This window comes from Quercus robur, chromosome 3 (assembly GCF_932294415.1).
Source record: "Quercus robur chromosome 3, dhQueRobu3.1, whole genome shotgun sequence".
Classification (NCBI taxonomy): Eukaryota; Viridiplantae; Streptophyta; class Magnoliopsida; order Fagales; family Fagaceae; genus Quercus; species Quercus robur.
Window position 1 is genome coordinate 6,160,685 of NC_065536.1, and position 20,817 is coordinate 6,181,501.

Genomic DNA, 20,817 nt, shown 5'->3' on the forward strand with positions numbered 1-20,817 from the left:
TCATATATCTTTGTAGGTCGGATAATCTTTAGTCATCTCAAATGGTAATAGGTTAAGCTTCCCTGTGTACTTTAGTGAATTGAAACTTGCTTGGCCATATAGTGAAATCCCATTTTTGCCATAAAACTGGTTCGGTAGTAATTAGCAAAAGTGCAAAACTCAACTTTTTTACTTCTTTTTTTTTTTTTTTTTTTCTCCTCAAATGGTAAAAGGCTTTAGCTCCTGTGTGTACTTTAGGTGGCCTGGAACTTTTTTGATTAGTCACTATAGTGAAATCATTCTCCTTCTTCTTTTTATTTATTTATTTATTTTTTCATTATGGCAATAAAACCAAATTACTTTTTGTTTTATAGGGTTGATAGTAATAAAACACTAATCCAGAAAAAGAAAAACATAGAAAAGGATACTTCAGTATTTTCACTTGAAAAATGTGGTACGGACATGACAAGACAAATTGCACCGATTGAAAAAGAAATGAAAACCCAAAACTTAACAGCAAACAATAGCATTTGCATTTGCATTTGCGCTCACACACTCTTCTCTCTCTCTCTCTCTCTCACTCTCTCACACACAGCTTTTTCTTCTTCTTCTCCTTCTCCACAGAACACAACAATGGATCTCCAAAGTCTCAACCACAACAATAATGGCCAAGACCCAAACTTTTACCCAAACTCAGACCCTCCAAACCCCACCAATGCAACAAACGATGAAACCCAAGAACCCAAACTCAGTTTTGAAGACTTTGATAGCACTTGTTCCACTCCATATGTAAGTGCACCCTCTAGTCCAGGGCGTGATGGCCCTGTGATAAGTGGCTTCTTTTATAGTGCCCCAGCAAGCCCAATGCATTACTTTGCACTCAGCTCAGCTTTGTCAGCATCAAAGACACCAACTTCAGCTCAGTCTTCTTCATCAATGGATGATTTTGAGTTCTCAGCAAGGTTTGGTTCAAGTGGGTTTGGTGGAACTGGGTCTATGAGCTCAGCTGATGAGTTATTCTTGAATGGTCAGATCAGACCCATGAAGCTCTCCACACACTTAGAGCAGCCTCAGGTTTTAGCTCCATTGTTGGATCTTGAAGCTGAAGAAGATGATGGTGTGAGAGGCAGAGATCTAAGGCTACGTGATAAGTCTTTGCGTAGAAGAACTAGATCTATGTCACCACTCAGAAACACAGGGTTTGAGTGGTCAGAAAATGAAGACAGAGATGCAACTATAAAGAACAAAGATAGTGATGGTTTGGAAGTGGAAGAAAGTGATGAGAGAGAGAAGATTGATTGTTCAGAGGCTACTACTCCTTCAGTTTCAGCTTCATCTTCAAGATCTTCTTCAGCTGGAAGAAGCTCAAAGAGATGGGTTTTCTTGAAAGATTTTCTTAGGAGTAAGAGTGAAGGAAGAAGCAACAACAAGTTCTGGTCTACTATCTCTTTCGTTCCCACAAAAGAAAAGAAATCAGCAAACCAACCAGTACTTCCAAAAGATAAGGATAGCAAGCTGAACAGTACTTCGGCTAATACTAAAGGAAATGCCAAAAATTCAGCTAAGAAATCAGCAGGAAGGTTTGCCAATGGAATTGGTAAAAGGCGTGTGCCACCTTCACCACATGAATTGCATTACACAACTAATAGGGCTCAAGCTGAGGAGATGAAGAAAAAGACTTTCTTACCTTATAGGCAAGGGTTACTTGGTTGCTTGGGGTTCAGTTCAAAAGGTTATGGGGCTATGAATGGGTTTGCTAGAGCTCTAAACCCAGTCTCCTCCAGGTAAATCTATCTGTGTTGTTGGGGTTTCAAGATTAAAAAAAAATTGTATAGATTTTTTTGTTTTATGTTTAGGATTTTTATTATTATCTATATGTATTTATCGTTGGAGAAGCTGTCCCCAATTAAACGAGGTTGATGAAATTATGGGGTTCCTTTTGTCCCCAATTCGCCTTGTGTTAAGGGTCAAGTAGTGTGGAATATCCACCTATAGTGCACTTTCTATCAGTCTTTGATATGGTACTTTCTCTCTCATAGGGTTTGTTGTAAAGCTATGAGGAAGATAAATGATCAAAAATCTTGTTCCTTATGGTTACTCAAGTAACAGCCTATAAAAAGTTAAATCAAAGTTAAATGTAATTATTGTGCTAATAATTAGAGGCTTTTTTTTTATATTTTTGAGTATAGTTATTACCCAATTTGCATCATTGTGATTGAGAAAACCTTATCAGATTATTGAACCAATAATGTGATCCACATGGTGGACATGGCCAGACCTGTTAGGTAGTAAAAGGACCCATGCTAACCCACAATTGTATGCCCATAGTACCATACCAACCCACAAGCACAAAAGGGTGTTCAAGATTTTTGGTTGTTTCTTCATGGATCAAGCTCTTGATCCATTTGCGCAGATTTACATGCATAGTAGTGGGATTTTTTTTTGGAATAGATGCAATGAGAGCCAATTTGCTTTTGTTATACATATTTTGGGGCCACAAAAAAAAGAGCCTCTTGTTTATGTAATGATATTGCCTCGATTACATTCGAGCCAATCAATTTGATAAGATCCAGATTCTCAAAAAAAATTTGATAAGATCCAAATGGGAAGTGATAAGGGCGGATTATAATCCAAACTTAAATGGGGCAATGATGTCTCCTAGACATTGACATAAAAGAGTGTGAGATTGTGAAACATTGACTTGTTTTTGTTGAGTTTGTTGTCAATCGAATCCGAAACTACGGAAACATCTCTTTTTGGCTTCTTCTCTTTGTGGTCTTTCTTTTCTTTTCTTTTTTTTTTCCCATGAGAACATCTTATTGCACTATCTAAATAAAAAAACGTAAAAGAGAAAAGCGCACTAAAAACTTCTTAAGCATCATCACTAAACAAAAATGGTTAAAACAATTGTTTTGTTGCTTCCCTTTTCACCTTTATGAGTGAAAGTGTCTGGACTTTTGGTCGCATTTGTTAATAAATTGAGCAGAGCCATTAATTATCAGATACAGATATGAAGCCTCAACTTCATTTATTGTTGGGAGACACTAAAATTTTAACCCCCAGTAGAAAGTGATGCCCAAAATCAAATCATGGTCCCCAGAGCCATTATTGCTCTTTGGTTTATATCCCCAGAATCAATAATAATGATAACATCTAGTTAGGTGGTACTACAAAGATCCGTGTGAAAATTCCACACTGTTCAATCACAATCTACCTGGACTCGAAAGTGTTTGGTTGATATGGGACCGGGCATCTCTATAGCAGTTCACTCACCACTCTCTTTTTGAAAACAATACACAAACTGCTGCCTTGAATTTCACCAAGATAGTTCCAAGATGAGAGCCAAATTTGCTAAAATTGCACAATTTTAGCAAAATTTTAGGAGAAATGCATTCCACAAAAGTTATGTAGCACATTTTTGAATCTAGAGTTTCAACTCAAACTCGAGTTAAACAGCTGGCATGGCACGCCAATTACTGAAACTTGAGTTTGAGTTAAAATTTGAGTTTTGAAAATGTCCTACATAACTAAATAATTTTGTTTAGTTTTTTCCTTAAAATTTTGCTTAAATTGTGCCGGCAAATTTGGCCCAAGATGAGCATTTCTTAATCACCACGAGTAATTCCAATATTAACTTGGAACTCATTATGGGCAAAGATTTGTAAAAATGAACTCTTCTTACTGACCGAAAAGGCGAAAAAAAGTATAGTGTTGCAGTGCGAGTTTACCAAGGTTTGGCAAAAAAAAAGTGGTCTATTTTCTTAGCAATCCTACAACCTCATACACAATTACACATACACAACACAACAATCATGACAATATGGCAGGGTTCCAGTATTTTCTACTGTAAAGAGAATCCAATCCAAAACGAAGGAAAGTATAAAAATTATCCAGCCAGGCAAACAGCCCCCAAGGGAAGTCTAATGTTGCAATCACATCCCAATCCCCCATACACATGACATGAGCCCTGGATGTGATGGTGTGAGAGAAAAAAACCTTTTGTCTGTTTCCTCATCTGATTAAAGGCTCACATGAATCACGAAAGAGTTTTTTACAGTCCACACTGCACCGTGGGCCTAAAGCTCGCACTACGTTTCTGATGGATTTGCTTTAGGTACTGCGTGATCCATGTGAAACTTTTCAGAAGTGCTATACTATTAGCCTTTAGGCAGGCAATGCAAAAAGATTTACGTCCCAATTTTATCCTATTTTATGGTCAACGTCGTTACCATATATGCACTATTTTTCTTTTTGATGAGATGAGTTTGCAATTTCAGAACCTCTCCTGCATTAATTTCTTTTGGATTTTTGGCCAATTGGCACTTTCACCAGACTCTTATCTTATGTAATCTATACTAAATTCCTGGGATATGAAATGGCATCACAAAATCTAATATGGTACTAAGATGACAATCTGCCAAAACTGAGCACGAATAAATTTTGGGCAGTGAATTTTTAAGAGAATATCGAGAATCTAACCCTCGTATTTTTACCGTCAGTCCTAGCTCAAATGTACACATCCGATTGTCGGTACTTTTTCTATAGCATCTCCCTCATCGCCAGTAATATCACATCAACCTGTCCTACATATACTATGTGCACAGGCATCTACATCGTATTATTGATAAATTACACTCGCACCCAATTGGTGACTCAAACGCACAACTTTACCCTTGTCTCACTCATTTTACAAGGCAAGTTAAGAAAGTGCCATTGGAGTTTGAACTCATTGGCTACAATTAACTCCATCCAATAAAAAAAGGGAATCATTAAGGACAGGTTATAGTAATTGGACCTTAATCCTCTAGGAGAATTAGTGTAAGTAACGAAGACGTGTATCTAATGGTCCCAACCTGATTGTACAAGACACCCTTACAGAGCTGCCTACCTTTTGGACCGTAGAAAATGCAAGCTCAAAAAAGTAAACATTGTACAACAGTTAATATATGCCTCGTTATATGCCAAAGGGGCTTATGAAAATCCGATTCTGAATACAAAAACAAAAACTACATATTAGTGTGAATCATATGCTAGCTAACCTTTCCTTCTCTTCTACCATAATAACTTCAAAAAGTGCAAAATTTGAAGATAAGGATATGCGTTTAGAGTACACTAAAAAAAAAGTTAAATTTCCCAAGCTCAAAAATTTTGAAAATAGAAACCCCAGGAACTGGGTTGCTGATACCTCCAAGCAAAACTGAAAGATGTGACTCCTCTCTTGGGACTCCTGAGGATCAAGCAAAGGTGGACAGGATATTCTTCTTGAGGGTGAACTCCTCTGCCTTTGCTGGGCTGACAGACTGCACCAACAATACACAAAATATGAGCCAACGAGAGTATGTTGAGATTATATGCAGCTTGAGTGGGTGCCAAGAATAAGCAGCTTCCATAATAGTCCTCATGAGAATTAAGAACAGCCCAATAACATTTCACATTTGTCTATCCACGTATTAATATCTTTCCAACATTGTAATAGTAATTGCCTCGACTGGTGACCACCAGATTTTTCAGACTCAAGTTCTAAAAAAGCAGTTAATTTATATACATACAAGGATAATTTTATTGTTCCCCAAGAAGTTGAATTTAAAGTATCTTAGAATTGTTGTGTTGAGATTATTTTGTTACATCTTGTGTCCTATATGGAAGGTAGACAGCAGCTTAACATGGATGTGATGACCGTTATTTTTCAGCAACTTAAGGTACTAAAAATCCTTTTTATTTTGTAAGTTTTACAAGGTCCAAAAAGACCTTACTAAGGCTGTACAGAGAAATGCTCTACAATTAGGTGTTGTCAGCCCAGCCCCAGCAGGATGGCAATGTTCTTCATTACAGGAATAAAGTACTACATGATTGAGGAAAGAAGAAAAGAAAAGATATGCCAATGAGGTAAGGTAGGGGTTGTGGGTTAGACCCATGAGGTGCAAGTGTAACTTACCAATCAAAAAATAAAGAAAAGAAGATGTGAAAATGTGATATCTAAAGACAATGACAACACAAAAAAAAAAGTGTATCATGGGATTGTTAAAAGGTATTTGTTGGTTTGCACAAAGCGACCAGACAATCAAGTGACAGATTACAGGTAGGAATGAGCTAAGGTCTCCATCTCCCATCATCTTCTCTTCTTGTTCTGAAATGCCAAGGGTTATTGAGAAGCACAATTTTTTTCCTGAGCTAATTTGTATATAGTCTCCTAAAGATCTGTCTTAAAATTTGTGATATGTGGCAGCTAATAGAACCTGGTCTCATATGGACATAAACCCAGTTAATTTGGCCCTCAAAGAGGCAGTGAAGCAAAGAACGAGTCTTGCAATAACAGTCAATGTCAATATTCACAATCTCAGTATTTCTATAACTCTCAAAGAAATGAAATAATTTTCAAGTGACAAAAAAACTTTAAAGTGTCTTTTGTCAAGATGGATTCATAAAGTGAAGTGAAAAAAAGGTCATATATAGTACCTTCTCAAGTATGCGCTCAAGTCGCTGAATTTCATTCTTGGCATAATCTGCTCCTTTCTCCATAAAGTTCTTGGAAGTTTTCAAATAGATCTTGCCATATCTTTGGAGAGAGAAAGGGGGAACAAAGTAAGTAATCGTGAGAAACAGATAGTCAACTTTAAAAACTCAGGTCTCACAAACTTCAGTTTTTACTAAAAAAATTCCCTATGGTTCCATTAAGAAAGTGGTGAATGGTGACTGCCACCAATCATTCACATTATAACAGAGGGTTTGACTAAATTTGATGAACAAATATTTCAGAAGTATGAAGTCACTGTTACAACCTGGCAGTTGAACCCTCAAGCTTCTCAACCTCTTCTTCTATGCGAGCAAATACTGCCTTCTTCTCTTCATTTCCAGCACTCACAAATTCCTTCACCAGTTCATCCAAACTTGCAACTATACCAGCCTACATCAAGGGAAGAAAAGATTTATTAAAAAAAAAATTGAAAACATGTCATGTTATGGTCCATTATGAATATACAAATCTCACTTTGGATGTATATTGTCCTTTCCCATCACGACTAGTGCCACATTTCTCGTTGATAAAATTTACAAAGTCATCTAAATCTCGGCCACCATCATAACCTTCGCCAGCTTTGTTGCTCTTGGGGAAAAACTTCAATGTGGGATATCCACTCACACCATACCTGCAAAAGCAGCATCCGTGCATCAGGCATATTCACTTTCATAATAGAATTCTTTTATTCATTTTTAATGAATATTAACCGAGTAATTATCCAAAAAGAAATTAACAAGTACATTTAAGTCTGCATTTATTAACCACGGAAATGAGGAAATCTGAGAGTTGATAGCACCCTACAGATAACAATAAAAAATTCATATTGTACTACTGAGCTCACTTTTCACCCAAATCCTTGTAGTTATCAGCATCAAGATTAGCAATCACTACATCTTCCTCCAATTTAAATGCTGTTGCAACCTTTTCATAAATCTACAAGACAGACAGCAGAAAGAGATCAGTATCAACCATCTTTTAGGCACAAGATAAAGAAGCAAAATATATACTTACCGGAGCAAGGGCTTTGCAATGGCCACACCTGCCACACACCCAGAAAAGAAAAGCATAATTAGAGATGCAAAACTTCAACTAAAAAAGTCTTTTCAGCCATATTCAGGCAGACATAGCTTCAAAGACATCATAACATTAATATAGCAGCACAATGAAGTGGACACAGAAAAATTGAACACCTAAACTTACCAGGGTGCATAGAACTCAACCAGAACATCTTTAGTTTCATCTAGGACAACCTTGTCAAAATTGTCTGCTGTTAGTACCACTACATTGGATGGGATTGCGGCTATCTTCACATTGGTCCCTGGACACAGGCAACACTTCAATGTCAAACTATAAGTTGACTAGTGATATGAGTTGTTTATTCAAGCAACTAAAGTTAACAAGAATGCAGCATGATAGACCATGTAGAAATATTTATATTAAAAAAAAAAAAAAAAAAAAAAAAAAAACCCTAGAGAGAGCCATTAGCTGGAGTCCATAGAACAAGTCATGCTGGGCATCAACCAAAAAAGTAGGCAAGAATCAATGGAATAACTCGAGGCATAATATCTTACAATTAAAGAACAGAATCTAAATTTATTGACTAGAGTTGCCAGAAGTATTTGAGAACAAAGTCCAATTATCAATTTTCAATCTACTGAAAAGTATTGTGATAAGTATTAGAAAACAAGTGTCCAATATCAGTCAATCAGCTTTGAAGTTGTGACGTACTTTAATTAAGTTGTCTCAATTACTAAAGATAACATGTATGCCATTAAATACTTCACATAAACTCAAGCTTTTTTATTATAATTAATCATCTCGAAGAGATTGATCTTCAAATCTAACAAGAACCATCAATCCCATGTCTACTCAGCAATTAAAGGAGAGAAATTGGATTCTGAACTTCAAGAAGTTGGCTAAAGGAAAAGTCATTGCAAAAGAAATATTATGGCCAATCCACTCAAGCAAATATAAGATGAACAATATATATTCAATTGAACATTATAAGATAATATGTCCACATGGTCCACTGAAAGTATTAGATTATGCACTTACACAAAAGCTAGAAAAATAAATGTAATAACAAAAACATGATGGGGCAACTTAGGGGGAAAAGAACAGATGGAGCAACAAAAACATCATGCAAGAAATAACAACCTCCTGCTTTGGTGCACACAATTCAACCAAAATTAAAAACATATTATTACCTCCTTCCTTATTCACAAACTCAGCTAGGGCTTCTGCATTACGAGCACCTTCATACCTAAAACATAGAGAATGTGATCAAAAGGTGTCTAGTTAAACATTTGATGCAGATTTGTTAAGGGAGAAGAAAATATTTTAATATTTTATGTTGTTTTCTCTTTCCTAGTGTCATTAGGATTTATTTGTTTTTTCAAGTTCAATTAAAATCCTTTTCCTAGTTGAATAAGGATTTTAATTGTATATTTTAATATTTTCTTCTCCCTTAACCAATTAGCATCAACATTCCTAAACTAAAAGAAGGTGAAAACGTTCTGCGATATTTAGGATTTAGGGGTTCACATGGATTCGGGAAATGTTTTTGAGAGGAAAAGAATAGAGGAGAAGTGGGGGATGGGTGCACTCACTTCTTTGGTTCTAGAGATCCTTTTGGAAACCATTTAATTGTGGGATATCCAGAAACCCCATATTTAGAGCATACGCTCTTGTGTGAATCACAGTCAACCTACACCAGAAACCATCGATGAAGTGAAATAACATATCAATCAATCACCATCGGCGATAACAGTTGCAACCTACTGGAAAAAGCTCATTATTTGATGCAAGATGAGAAAATATTGTTTTTGAGATCAATTATGAGGCCCAAAAGAGCAACAATTTGTAATAAAAACGGACCCATAAATTTCGCAACAAGAATAATGAATCCAGAATCGTACATCCAGGAATAAAGCAATAATACAAAATAATAATAAGGATTCAAGGAGCTGACCTTTCCAATCAGTACAGTCTTTGCTTTCTTGAAACTTGAACCAAGCTTCTCATACTCTGGAGCAAGCTTTTTACAATGCCCACACCTGCCAAGGGAAACAAAACCATTATTCCAGCTCCCAAAGCAGTACAAATATGAGAATAACAGAAGTGTTAAAAAAAAATGAGAATAACAGAAGGAAATCATAAAAAACTAATATGTATCTTCTTCTTCTAACTCAATTCATTTCATTATCTCCAAAAAGGGTTCTTAAATCTTAATTTTTTACAACTGATAAAAATATATATATATATATATATATTTTACAACTGACTTCCCTGAAATTTTTCAAGAATTTAAAAAAAAATTTCATTTGATTGGCAAGTTACACACGTATCCAATGGCTCTTGAACCCACAAATTTTAAGAAAACCATATAAAATGATAGAGTCTAGTCAGGCCTTCTAAATGGAGTGGAGCTCTTAGATCACAACTAATTAAATCTAGAAAACCAGAAACAAAGTGGGTAGAGCTTCTAAGTGCATTACTGAATTGCAGGAAACGACCTTGACAATATTCCAAACAGTCTATTTGATTTGGGATCACCCACTTTAGATCTAGATAGACCAAAAGCAATTCAAACAAAGCAATATCAAGCTCAAAACCCACAGATCACCAATCACACATTCAATATCATCATTTTTCCCACAAATCAATGGTACCCATAACCAGCTCTTCAAATGCTTGCGTCTTGCACTGATCCACAACACGCCAATTACTCTATACATATATAAGGCATTCTCAATTGTGTATTTTCTTACTTGAATGAAATTCATTTGAGTTTCAAATCTTGATTACATTTTCCTTTCTTACAGTTCCCCATATCTAAGTAGACCAGTAGCAATTCAGATACAGCAAATATCAAAGCTCAAACTCGCAGATGCCCAATCAAATTCACTGTCAATATCATTATTTTTCCAACAAATGAACTGTCACCACAACGAACTCATCAAACACTTGAGCTAATCAATAAAACAAACACGTATCTAGTACAAACCTAATAACACAAGCTATATATAACAAAAGCGTATCTAATACGTGTTTCGTTTACGAGAAAACTGATAATGCTAGATTTTCTTAGCAGCCAAACACAGAATCACACAGAGATAGACTCATATATAGCAATATCGAGCTGAAAAACCACAGATCTCCAATCACACACAGTCAATATCCACGAGATGCTCCGATCACACGCTTGATGAGCTCATCACTAAAAACACGCTGATCGATTACTAAAACGAACCTAAAAATCTCAATAACGCAAAACTATATAGAACTAACACGTATATATATTTTCCGTTTGGTTCCTGAGAAAACTAATTTTTCTAGCAACAAAACAGAGAATTAAAGAGAGAGAGTTTGATTCAAATATAGCATTATCGAGCTCAAAATCCACAGATCGCTCACAGTCAATCTCATCATTTCTCCAACAAATCAAAGACGAGCTCATCAAAAACACATATTGCTAAAACGATCATTTATAAAATTTTAAAAAAAAAAAAAATTTCAACAACACAATGAAGAGCTCATCAAACACTTTAATCTAGTTTTCTATCTGGTTCTCGAGAAAACTGAATTTTCTATGCAATTTTTTTTCTCGGCAACCAAACAGAGAATTGAGAGAGAGAGAGAGTTTGGTACCAGGGAGCGTAGAACTCGACGAGAGCGTCGCGATCTTGACCGACCTCCTTGTCGAAGTTGTCCTCGTTGAGCACAACGACGTCGTCTGCGATCACCGACGAGGCAAAGAGGAATATTAAGGACAACGCGATCAAAACAGAGCAACAAGTCCTTGCGTTCTTCATTTCTGTAGCTCTGTTCAATGCCTTTGATATTTTCTTGCCTGCTTTTTTGAAAAATTATCAGAGGTAAAAAAGCATATGAGAGGTAAATATATACTAGTTTTTTTTTTTTTTTTTTTTTTTAATAGTTGACAATTTAATCCATGTTATTTTTAACTTCTAGTCAATTTTCGTTAGTGAGTTGATGATGACATTAACTAAATTTATTAAATTACTAAGTTGAAAATAATCTAGACCAAATCAACTGTTACTAGAATATATTGATCAAATTGACAGCAACACCAAAATGTGTGGACAAAAATTATATTTTTCCATATATTTTATTTATCTATTTAGAAACCATTTTGTAATTATCTAGAGTCATTCATGGTGTATACAAGAAGATAACTCATGATAAGAGATATCTTTTTTACAATATGTGTAACTTACATTCACATATGTAAAATCTACGCATATTATGAGGGAGATATTTCATAAGATAATTTTTCGATGATAGCAATGACAATAAGGCAAGATAGGCTCATGGGTTCCCCCATTCCCCTTTTGTGATGAAAAGAATTCATGAGAAACAAGACAACAAGATATGTTGAGTTTGTGATAAGTTGATTATCTTTTACTAATCCTAATAAGATAACTTTGATATTGATAAGACTTGAGAGATAAAGATAAATCATTAAAAAAAAAAAAAAAAAATCTGTTGAGTTTGGGATAAGTTGATTGTCTTTTACTAATCCTACGAAGATAACTTCGCTATTGATAAGAGATAAAAATAAAACATAAAGAAAAATAGTGAAATCAAGAGTAAAAGGAGAGAGTGATAAATAAAATATTTTTGAAGATAATAATTGTAGGGGTAAAGGCCTAAAATCATATAATGGGCCTTGGGTCCCGTATGAAAAATTCGACCACGTCCGAAGAGAAGGCGTGGGTGCCAAAAGGGCTCCCGGCCCAATTCTTGTGGGCTTGAAGATGTTTAAAAGGCAGTCTGAGGATAAACGTCTCCTCGAACGTACCAAATATGGCTCAAATATGCATTCTGCCTATTAGAAGGATCTACCCCAACGAGTATTAGTAACAAAGATGAGTCCCACAAGCCTGTAAGAAGGAAGAAAGCGTAGGATGCCAAGGGTGAGGCTGCAGCTGCCACATTAAATGCATGACAGCTACTTTTCTGACCGCATTAATGTGGAGAGGACTTGTGAATAGTGTTGCCTTAGCTATCACAACTCACAGAAAGATGGGGGGATGTCCGATGGGACAGACACTCAAGTGAAAGTCCAGATGATCAACAAATGTAAGGCCCTGATGACTTCAAGAGGGCTATATAAGAGAGGGGAGTCCCCATGAAGAGGGGGACGGAGAAAAAAGGAACTTAGAACAAAAGAACAGTGTTAGAACTATAGGCTTTGAGCAGGGACCGATATACATCCTCCACGTCTCTTCGAACTGAATATCTAATGGACCTAAAGGGGATTCTCTTACTTTCAATTGTTGCATGGCCCAATTTTAGCTAGTATACACTTCGTTAAGGCCTAGTTCTATAGCCCACTCTCTATAAATTCATTGTTTCGGGTTCCTTAGACTAGAACCCCATACTTGTTGGGGCTGGGCCCTGAATTGTGACCCTACAATAATAATATAACATGTATTATAAAAAACAAATTATAATTAAGCTATATGTAAAAAATATTTGTATTTTTATTTTAACGTACAAAAAAGATTAAATTATATGAATAACTAATTTTAATATATATCATTTAAATTATATATATCGGGGTAGGGCGGGTGCAAGCAAAAATCGTCTTCACCCTAACACCTCTTTGTAATGGGAAGAATTTGCGTGTGGTGGAGCAAGGTTGGGGAGGGCATTTTTGCCATCCAATGCATTTTGCAACACTGTGTAATAAATTATAATACTTACTATGTGTTATAATATATAAGAATCAACTTATTATATGTTATATACTTGCCTTTAGAAAGAGACGATGATTAAAAAAAAAAAAAAAAAGAGCAAAATGTTAGAGTGAATTGAAAAATATTTAATTATTTTCACTCAATTAAGTGTACAATTATTTTTCACAATATTAATTGCATGTGTTAATAATTGAAAAATAATATTTTAAATTTTTTTCAATTTATCAAAAATCATATTAGACAAAAAGAAAATAATTTTTTTTTGGTATTTATCCAAAATAAAATAAAATAAAAAAGTACACAAAGGAAGAAAATAACAAACCAAAATACTATTAGTCAAATATATAAAATAGAAGGGATGTTGTAAGAATTGAACTCACCACCTCTCACATCGAAGCTAGAATCATATAGTTTTAAAAATTGAATTGATCAAAGAATAGAAAAAGAGAATAATTCTTGGTTCTTTGGTTTAATTGGAATCAAATCGATGGTGGAACTAGTGATATCATAAATAATTAATTAATAATTTTAAAATTATAAAAAAATATAATAAATTTATAACCAGTTAAAAATATTTAATAAAATAAAATAAAGTTTTCACGGCTTATAATTAAAAGCAAAAGATACAAAAATATAACTAAATATATTAACATTGCAATATCAGCCTCAAAACAAAACAATTAGTAGCATAGCCTTCTTTTTTAAGGGCAATATACGGCCATTACTGTAAAAAAAAAAAAAAAAAAATTTGGACTCAACTAGCCATCTTGAAATCTTGTTAAAATAAGTCTTTATTTTTCTTTTATTACATTAACTATAATTGTTGATCCTAAAAAAAAAAAAAAATTATAGTGCTTGGTCTCACAAATATATTATTATGAAATTATTAATATAAGTAAATAGTAGTTTCTTTTTTTATGTATTCATTTTAAAGAAAAATAAAGTAGATTTTAACTTCTTTTTTTATTATTTAATTAACTAAAAATAATCATCTTAGAAAAAAGAAAAGAAAAAACAACTACACCATCGTTTACTTAAAAAAACGACGTCAGTATTTCCGATTTTTAATTAGAACCGGACCGGATTGATGTACGGTTCCCGATTGAACCGGACCAGAATTATTTATTTATTTATTTCTCAATCTTAAAACCCTTTTTTATTAACTAATTTTCAAATTCTTCGATCACAGCTTAAAGTGTCTTTTCCTTCAACTTTCTCAGACTCCAAACAGACTCAGAATTAGGGATCTTATTTAAAAAAAAAAAAAAAAATTATGCCAAATTCTTCAATTTTTAAATAAACTCTCCATCACAGTATTGAGGCTAATCTGTAATCAGCTTAAACAAAATTTCCCTTTTTGTTTTAATTTAAATTAAAAAAAATCAATGGCTCACATCAACAAAGAGGTAAGCTCAAATCTCTTTCCTACTTTCTGTAACCCTAATTAGTTTTATCAATTCAAATTTTTTGAAATAAAATAATTTAACTGGCTTACTTAATTTTTGTTTGGGATTGTTGGTGTAGGTTGTTGGGGTTGATAACACATTTAGAAGGAAATTTGATCGGGAAGGGTATTTGGAACGAGCTCGAGAGCGTGAAAGACAGGTAATTTAATTCAATTTTTTAATTTTTCAAAGTTTTTGTTTTTCAATTTTTATTATTTTATAAATTTACATTGTGATGAATTGCTCTTAGTTGATTGTGGTTCATTTTTTGTTGAACTGTAGGAGGAAGAGTCACGGTCTAAGTCCAAATGTAAGTGATTCTAAGCTGATAATCTTTTTTTATTTTAGTTTGAATTTGTATTTGTTTCTGGTTTTATGGGTTTTAGTATCTGTGTGTGTTTAATTGAACCCTTTGAATTGTACTGTAATGGGTTTGCAGAAATACTATTGTGTGTGTAAATTGAATCCTCTGAATTTTAGGGTAATGGGTTTGCAAAAATAGTACTGAGTGTTGACTCTGGGTGCGCGCTCGCGAGCGTGCATGTGTTAATTGAACCCTTCTGAATCATAGGATTTGCAAAATTAATATTGGGTGCACGTGCCTGCATGCGTGCATGTGTGTTAATTGAACCCTATGAATTGTAGATCAATGGGTTTGTAGAATTCATAATAGGTGTTTGTACTCTGTATGCATGTGAGTTAATTAAATTCTCTGAATTGTAGAGTAACGTGTGTGTGCTAATTGAACCCTTTGAATTGTAGAGTAATCAGTTTGCACAATCAATATCGGGCGGTTGTACTCTGTGTACATATGTGTGTATGCATGTTAATTGAACTCTCTGAATTCTAGGGTGATTAGTTTGTAGAATTAATATTGGGTGTTGTATATGTTGAAATTATTGGCTCTGCTGAAGTGTAGATTGATGGGCGTGAAAAATTTACGTGATTTGTCAGTTTTGTTGCAGCAAAAGGTCCTCCAGTGCAGAGGAAGCCTTTGAAACATAGGGATTATGAAGTGGACCTTGAATCTCGGTTGGGAAAAACTCAGGTGTGTTGCTTTGTCTCTGTTTCTTTTCTAGAATTGTTTTTCTTCTTGAATGTGTGCTTAGGCCATTTTGCTTGTAAGTTGTACTCTTTGGTTGATTAGTTCTTTTATGAGCGGTTCAATTTGTGGAATGTTTATGACATTGTTTCCACTTATGTGGATGACATTGAAATGCATTGAGGAGTACAATCAATTTTCATAAGCAATACTTAGAAGAGAGTTATAAAAGTTTTCCTAGTGTGCGTGTTGTCAAATGACATGGTTAATCTGTATAATGCAAGTAGGTGTGTCACTTTGAGAGCATTGAATGAGTCTATCTAATCTTGTGTCTTGATGCACTTTTACATGAAAATTTTCTGTAGCTTGCTGGGATTATGATTTGTTGATAAATGTTGAAAGGTTTGGCTACTTGGCTAGCTCTATGCACCAACCTAGTTACACTGTCCATGATATTTCAAACCGGATTCCTCAAGAATGACTAAGTTTGGAATTGATTCTGCTGGTTCTAGGAGATTCAGACACTATTGTAATTAGTAGGTCTTCTATCCAAAAAGAAGCAGGTTTCTCTTACTCTCTTATGTTGCTTTTTGTTGCTTTAAAGAAGATGATACTAAAACTTTTACCTCTTTGGTTGGGGATTTAGTGGATGATGGAGTAACATATACACCATCAATATAGACGGATCACACTTTTGAAGCAAACCTGCTTATAACAGTTGACAATCCTGAAATTGGGCTTTCCAATTTCATTGTGGAAGTAGTAATATGTATTTCCTTTGAACCTTGTTTAAAAGTATAATTAGTTTTCATTAATGTATAATTGTAAATCTATTTGACAATTGAGACAAAGACTATTCATACATCTTATTCACTTTACCTTGGGAAAATATTGCAGCAAGATTATTGAGATTTTCAGGTCAAATAAACCATGAAGAAAATGAGGAAATGCTGTACGTACCTTTTAGAGTAAATGAAACTAAGGAATTAATGTCCTATTAGAGTTACCATTTTGGTAATCGAGCTATAAATTTTGGGCCCAAATCATAATGACATGCAACATTTTATGGATTGGATATGGTCTGTGTAATGGACTTAACCATAATTTTTTTTATGGATTTGGCTTTGGTATAAAGTCTTCTGAGTTTTGAATGTTGTGTTTGGCATGATCTAGAATGTGAAAATATGGAATACAATTGTCATGGTTTTCTATTTTATTGCTCTAATTCTGTGGGGTATGTTTTTACTTATCAAAAAAAAATTGTGTGGGGTACGTTTTGCTTTGTGTTTTCATATGTTTTGATTTGTCCTGTCTTATAACTTATAAGTTTCTTGGCACATATAGCATAACTTCTTATTTCCCTGTTAGTTTTAAAAGTTTGAAACATCTATAATTGTATGTTGAATATCTTAAATACCCAATCTTTGCTCGACTTAATACATGACTTTATTTTGTCTTAATTTTGCAGGTTGTTACACCAGTGGCACCTTTAAGTCAGCAGGTACATGACCGTGTTCTCATGTGTCCCATGTCATCGTATTGTTATTGCTGATATCTATCTTCTTTAATAGTAATCTTATATTAAACATTTTTATTTACCATGTCATTTCGTGATTAAATCTGTTCATTTTACAGGCTGGATATTATTGTTCAGTTTGTGAGTGTGTAGTGAAGGACTCTGCAAATTACTTGGATCATATCAATGGAAAGAAACGTATGTGGTTATCTGGAGACAATATTGTTTCATCAATTCTTTTAATGAAAAAGTTTCTTAGTTTGATCACTCTTCTAATGGCTCTCTTTATCTTGTCCCATAGATCAAAGAGCGTTGGGTATGTCTATGAGGGTAGAACGGGCATCTGTTGACCAGGTATATTTTGGCAAGTACTTTTAATTTATGATGAATGGAAGTTTAATAAACAGGCATAATTGAATGTGTGAAATAGGATGCAACCTTTACTTAGTGAAACTCTCAAGCTTGGGCTCTATGTATGCAAAGATATATAGAAGTAAACCATGTAATATATGTTACATGGATGCTAAAAATCCCACCTTTTGGAGATGAGGAAGAGATCACCGCAATTCATTTAAAGAAAAAACTATTTTCTGGCCTGAACCATTTCATCACAAGTACATATTTCTCTTGTTATGGTGTATTTGAGCTGCAACTTTATGGTCTACAGGTCAAACAGCGATTTGAAGTCCTTAAGAAGCGGAGAGTTCCTGGAAGCTTCACAGAGCAAGGTAAAAAAATTGAAGGAGATGGAAATATTTTTTTTGGGTGTTTGTGTGTGTGTGTGTGTGTCTTTCATTAGAGGTTTATGCAGTTGGTTGGTAATCTATGGTTGTTGGAAAATTGATCCCTCTCTCTCTTTCTCTCTCTCTCTCCCTAGATCTTGATGAGCGGATCTTAAAGCAGCAACAAGAAGAGGAAGAACGGAAGCGCCAACGTCGCGAAAAGAAAAAAGAGAAGATGGTGAGCACTGTACTACCATGTTTTGCTTAATACCGTATGCCTGAGCCATAAGATTGTTGGGGAAAATTTTTTGCCTGTCTGTAGATTTTAACTGTAATGTTTCCTGATAATTTTGTTATATTTTTGTGTTCAGAGAGAGAAGGTGGCAGAAGAGGAAACTGAAATGGATCCTGATGTTGTGGAAATGATGGGATTTGGGGGTTTCCGTTCATCCAAGAAGTGATCATGTTTCATCACTCCATCCTATATTTGGAGTGAGTTTTGGCCATGTAACCTTTGTAGCATTGTACTAGTGACAGTTCTGTAAGGAACAGTCTAATTTAGGTAACTTGACCTTTTAGAAATTGTATGTTCATTTTATATTTCATTTGAGATGTTCTATGTTAACAGCGAAAAAGCAAATTTCATGGAATTTCTCGACATTTATGGTAGATTTTACTGGTGAGTGGTGATGCCATTCATTTTCATTCTTGTACATTCTCCTTGCAGGAGATACTGATCAATGTATGATTTAAGGCTACCTTGTACCTTTCTTCTGACTCTCTTGTGGTGAAAGTCTGCATTAGATGGAGGGTTTAGAGAATGCAGTTTTTCCTCGACATCCATAACCCGCTGTTTTTTATCAACAATTGTTGTAGAACCCCAACAAAAATATCATTACCCTTCTATCATCACAAATTCAGAATATGAACAAGAAGTGACAATCCTCATTAGGGACAACTGAAATGATTCTTTGAATCTTATGGGAAAATCTTTTGTTTGACGACATGCGTACAAGCGAAATGAAAATGTTTTGGTGAGAATAGCCTCAGTATAGGGCGAAACAAAAACACTCACATAGTCACATCACACTACACAAGTACGTCTCTTGCATCAGTGACGTGCTGTCTAAAACCAAAAACTCGTTGTCTAGTACAAGATAAGATAAATTTCGTGGAAAAAATGGTTCTCGTTGGTTTAGTAGGCTAACTTAAAGCATGCGTTGTTGCATTTCAAGTTTTCAACACTGACGCCTACCAAGAAAAGGCAAAGACTAAAAAGTAAAAACTAATAATATGAGTAATTTAATAATTTAAATGTATATTAATTCAGTTGGGTTGAGGTATGCAATGTTTAATAATTATTACACAAACCTTATTAGATTCAAATTATTGAAAATTTGAACCCAAACTCACCCTTTTATTGTCTCTCTGTCAAGGTAGAATTTTGAATTTTATAATATAATTCATTAACTTTTTATAAGGGGTCGAATTACTTTCAGTTTAAAGTCCATATTTTTATCAGCTTTTGCTTATCTATGCATTAAGGTAGAATTTTATAATATAATTGATTGACTTTTTATAAGGAGTCGAGTCACTTTCAGTTTAAAGTCCATATTTTTATCAGCTTTTGTTTATCTATGCATTAAGGTAGAATTTTATAATACAATTGATTGACTTTTTATAAGGAGTCGAGTTACTTTCAGTTTAAAGTCCATATTTTTATAAGATTTTGTTTATTTATGCATTAAGGAAGAATTTTATAATACAATTAATTGACTTTTTATAAGGAGTCAAGTCACTTTCAGTTTAAAGTCTATATTTTTATCAGATTTTATTTGTCTATTTAATAAGGTAGAATTTTATAATACAATTGACTGGATTTTTATAAGGAGTCGAGTCACTTTTAGTTTAAAGTCCATACTTTTATTAGTTTTTGTTATTTTTCAATATAGATGACACTCTTTTCAAACCTCCTTAACAGGTGCACAAACCCATCAACAAAAGCCTTGAAATTTTATAATCTATCTTATTGAGGAGGTTGAGTCAAATTGAAAAACCCATTGAACAATTCAAACCTAACACGCCATCCCTCCCTATTTTGGAGCTATCTTTTTGCTCTAAATTGGAGTGTCATTAATGCAGATTGATGAACTTCAGGTTCAAGTGTTCAACAAATAAGATGCAATTGACCCTTCCTTGAATAATGACTGTCCTAATAAAGGCTTGTACATCTAAGTTCTTGAACACAAAGAGATGGGAACCTAAACTTGGTAGATGAACTATGACAGTGTGTTATAGTCTAATTATTGCTAGGCGATAACGTTTTCAAGTCTTCAAGCTGTAGATATCATTCCCAACCCGATTAGACCCAGTTGGGATAGTCGCACGGTTGTTTGACATGCTTAATAAAAAAAAAAATTGTTAACTAATAAGTTTCATCACTTATTTAAAAAAAAAAACTATAAGAAATCAATTTAAAATATCGGTAAGAATTTTTATTTAATGATATGAAAGGAGGTGAGAGGTCTATGCTTTATAGTATAAATATGAGTTTTCTTTCTTCACAAACTTTCTCTCTCTTTTTCTTTTTGAATGCGTGCCCGTGTTTATCCATTCTCTCTTTACTCTCTAGTATTTTTTTTTCTTATCTCTATCCCTCAACGTGTCCTGCATTTTGTTGGCTAAATAAAAAGTCAACAGAGAGAGGAGAAGAAGTACCCTAATTAAAGTGTAAAAGACTAAAAAAATAGTCAAAAACACTTAGCATTTTACTACTTTTCAAGGATAAAAAAGTAATCATGTTTTATATGGACAGAAAGTAGCTCAACTTTCATAACAAATTCGTATTTTAAATGTATATAAGACATATTT

At 34.1% G+C, this 20,817-nt stretch overlaps 3 protein-coding genes across 3 annotated transcripts; 2 read left to right on the plus strand and 1 right to left on the minus strand.

The window, feature by feature from the left end:
- The first annotated feature begins 494 nt into the window (after positions 1-494).
- Positions 495-2,135, plus strand: LOC126716846 (uncharacterized). Its single transcript, XM_050417852.1, has one exon. The coding sequence runs from the start codon at positions 613-615 to the stop codon at positions 1,765-1,767; it is 1,155 nt and encodes a 384-aa protein (XP_050273809.1). The 5' UTR covers positions 495-612; the 3' UTR covers positions 1,768-2,135.
- Positions 2,136-4,914: 2,779 nt separating this feature from the next.
- On the minus strand, positions 4,915-11,374 carry LOC126716847 (probable protein disulfide-isomerase A6). The gene is made up of 11 exons (XM_050417853.1): positions 11,147-11,374; positions 9,468-9,552; positions 9,106-9,203; positions 8,704-8,759; positions 7,697-7,814; positions 7,508-7,535; positions 7,338-7,429; positions 6,968-7,124; positions 6,759-6,883; positions 6,436-6,535; positions 4,915-5,279 (listed from the first exon to the last, which is right to left on the minus strand). Exons 1-11 carry the CDS (start codon positions 11,308-11,310, stop codon positions 5,214-5,216), a joined length of 1,089 nt encoding a protein of 362 aa, XP_050273810.1. The 5' UTR covers positions 11,311-11,374; the 3' UTR covers positions 4,915-5,213.
- Positions 11,375-14,383: 3,009 nt separating this feature from the next.
- Positions 14,384-18,713, plus strand: LOC126716848 (uncharacterized). Its single transcript, XM_050417854.1, has 10 exons — positions 14,384-14,627; positions 14,746-14,826; positions 14,949-14,976; positions 15,632-15,714; positions 17,177-17,209; positions 17,344-17,422; positions 17,526-17,578; positions 17,892-17,952; positions 18,102-18,184; positions 18,318-18,713. The coding sequence occupies exons 1-10, from the start codon at positions 14,607-14,609 to the stop codon at positions 18,405-18,407; spliced, it is 612 nt and encodes a 203-aa protein (XP_050273811.1). The 5' UTR covers positions 14,384-14,606; the 3' UTR covers positions 18,408-18,713.
- Positions 18,714-20,817: the final 2,104 nt, after the last annotated feature.

Bases quoted from the DNA above. Each gene is read 5' to 3' on its own strand.
- LOC126716846 (XM_050417852.1), top strand. From the start codon at position 613: ATGGATCTCCAAAGTCTCAACCACAACAATAATGGCCAAGACCCAAAC.
- LOC126716847 (XM_050417853.1), bottom strand. From the start codon at position 11,310: ATGAAGAACGCAAGGACTTGTTGCTCTGTTTTGATCGCGTTGTCCTTA. The intron at 7,430-7,507 runs GTAAGTATATAT...TCTGTCTTGTAG, and splicing joins ATTGCAAAGCCCTTGCTCCG to ATTTATGAAAAGGTTGCAAC. The intron at 7,125-7,337 runs GTGAGCTCAGTA...CTGCTTTTGCAG, and splicing joins TACAAGGATTTGGGTGAAAA to GTATGGTGTGAGTGGATATC.
- LOC126716848 (XM_050417854.1), top strand. From the start codon at position 14,607: ATGGCTCACATCAACAAAGAG. The intron at 14,628-14,745 runs GTAAGCTCAAAT...TTGTTGGTGTAG, and splicing joins TGGCTCACATCAACAAAGAG to GTTGTTGGGGTTGATAACAC. The intron at 15,715-17,176 runs GTGTGTTGCTTT...TTAATTTTGCAG, and splicing joins CTCGGTTGGGAAAAACTCAG to GTTGTTACACCAGTGGCACC.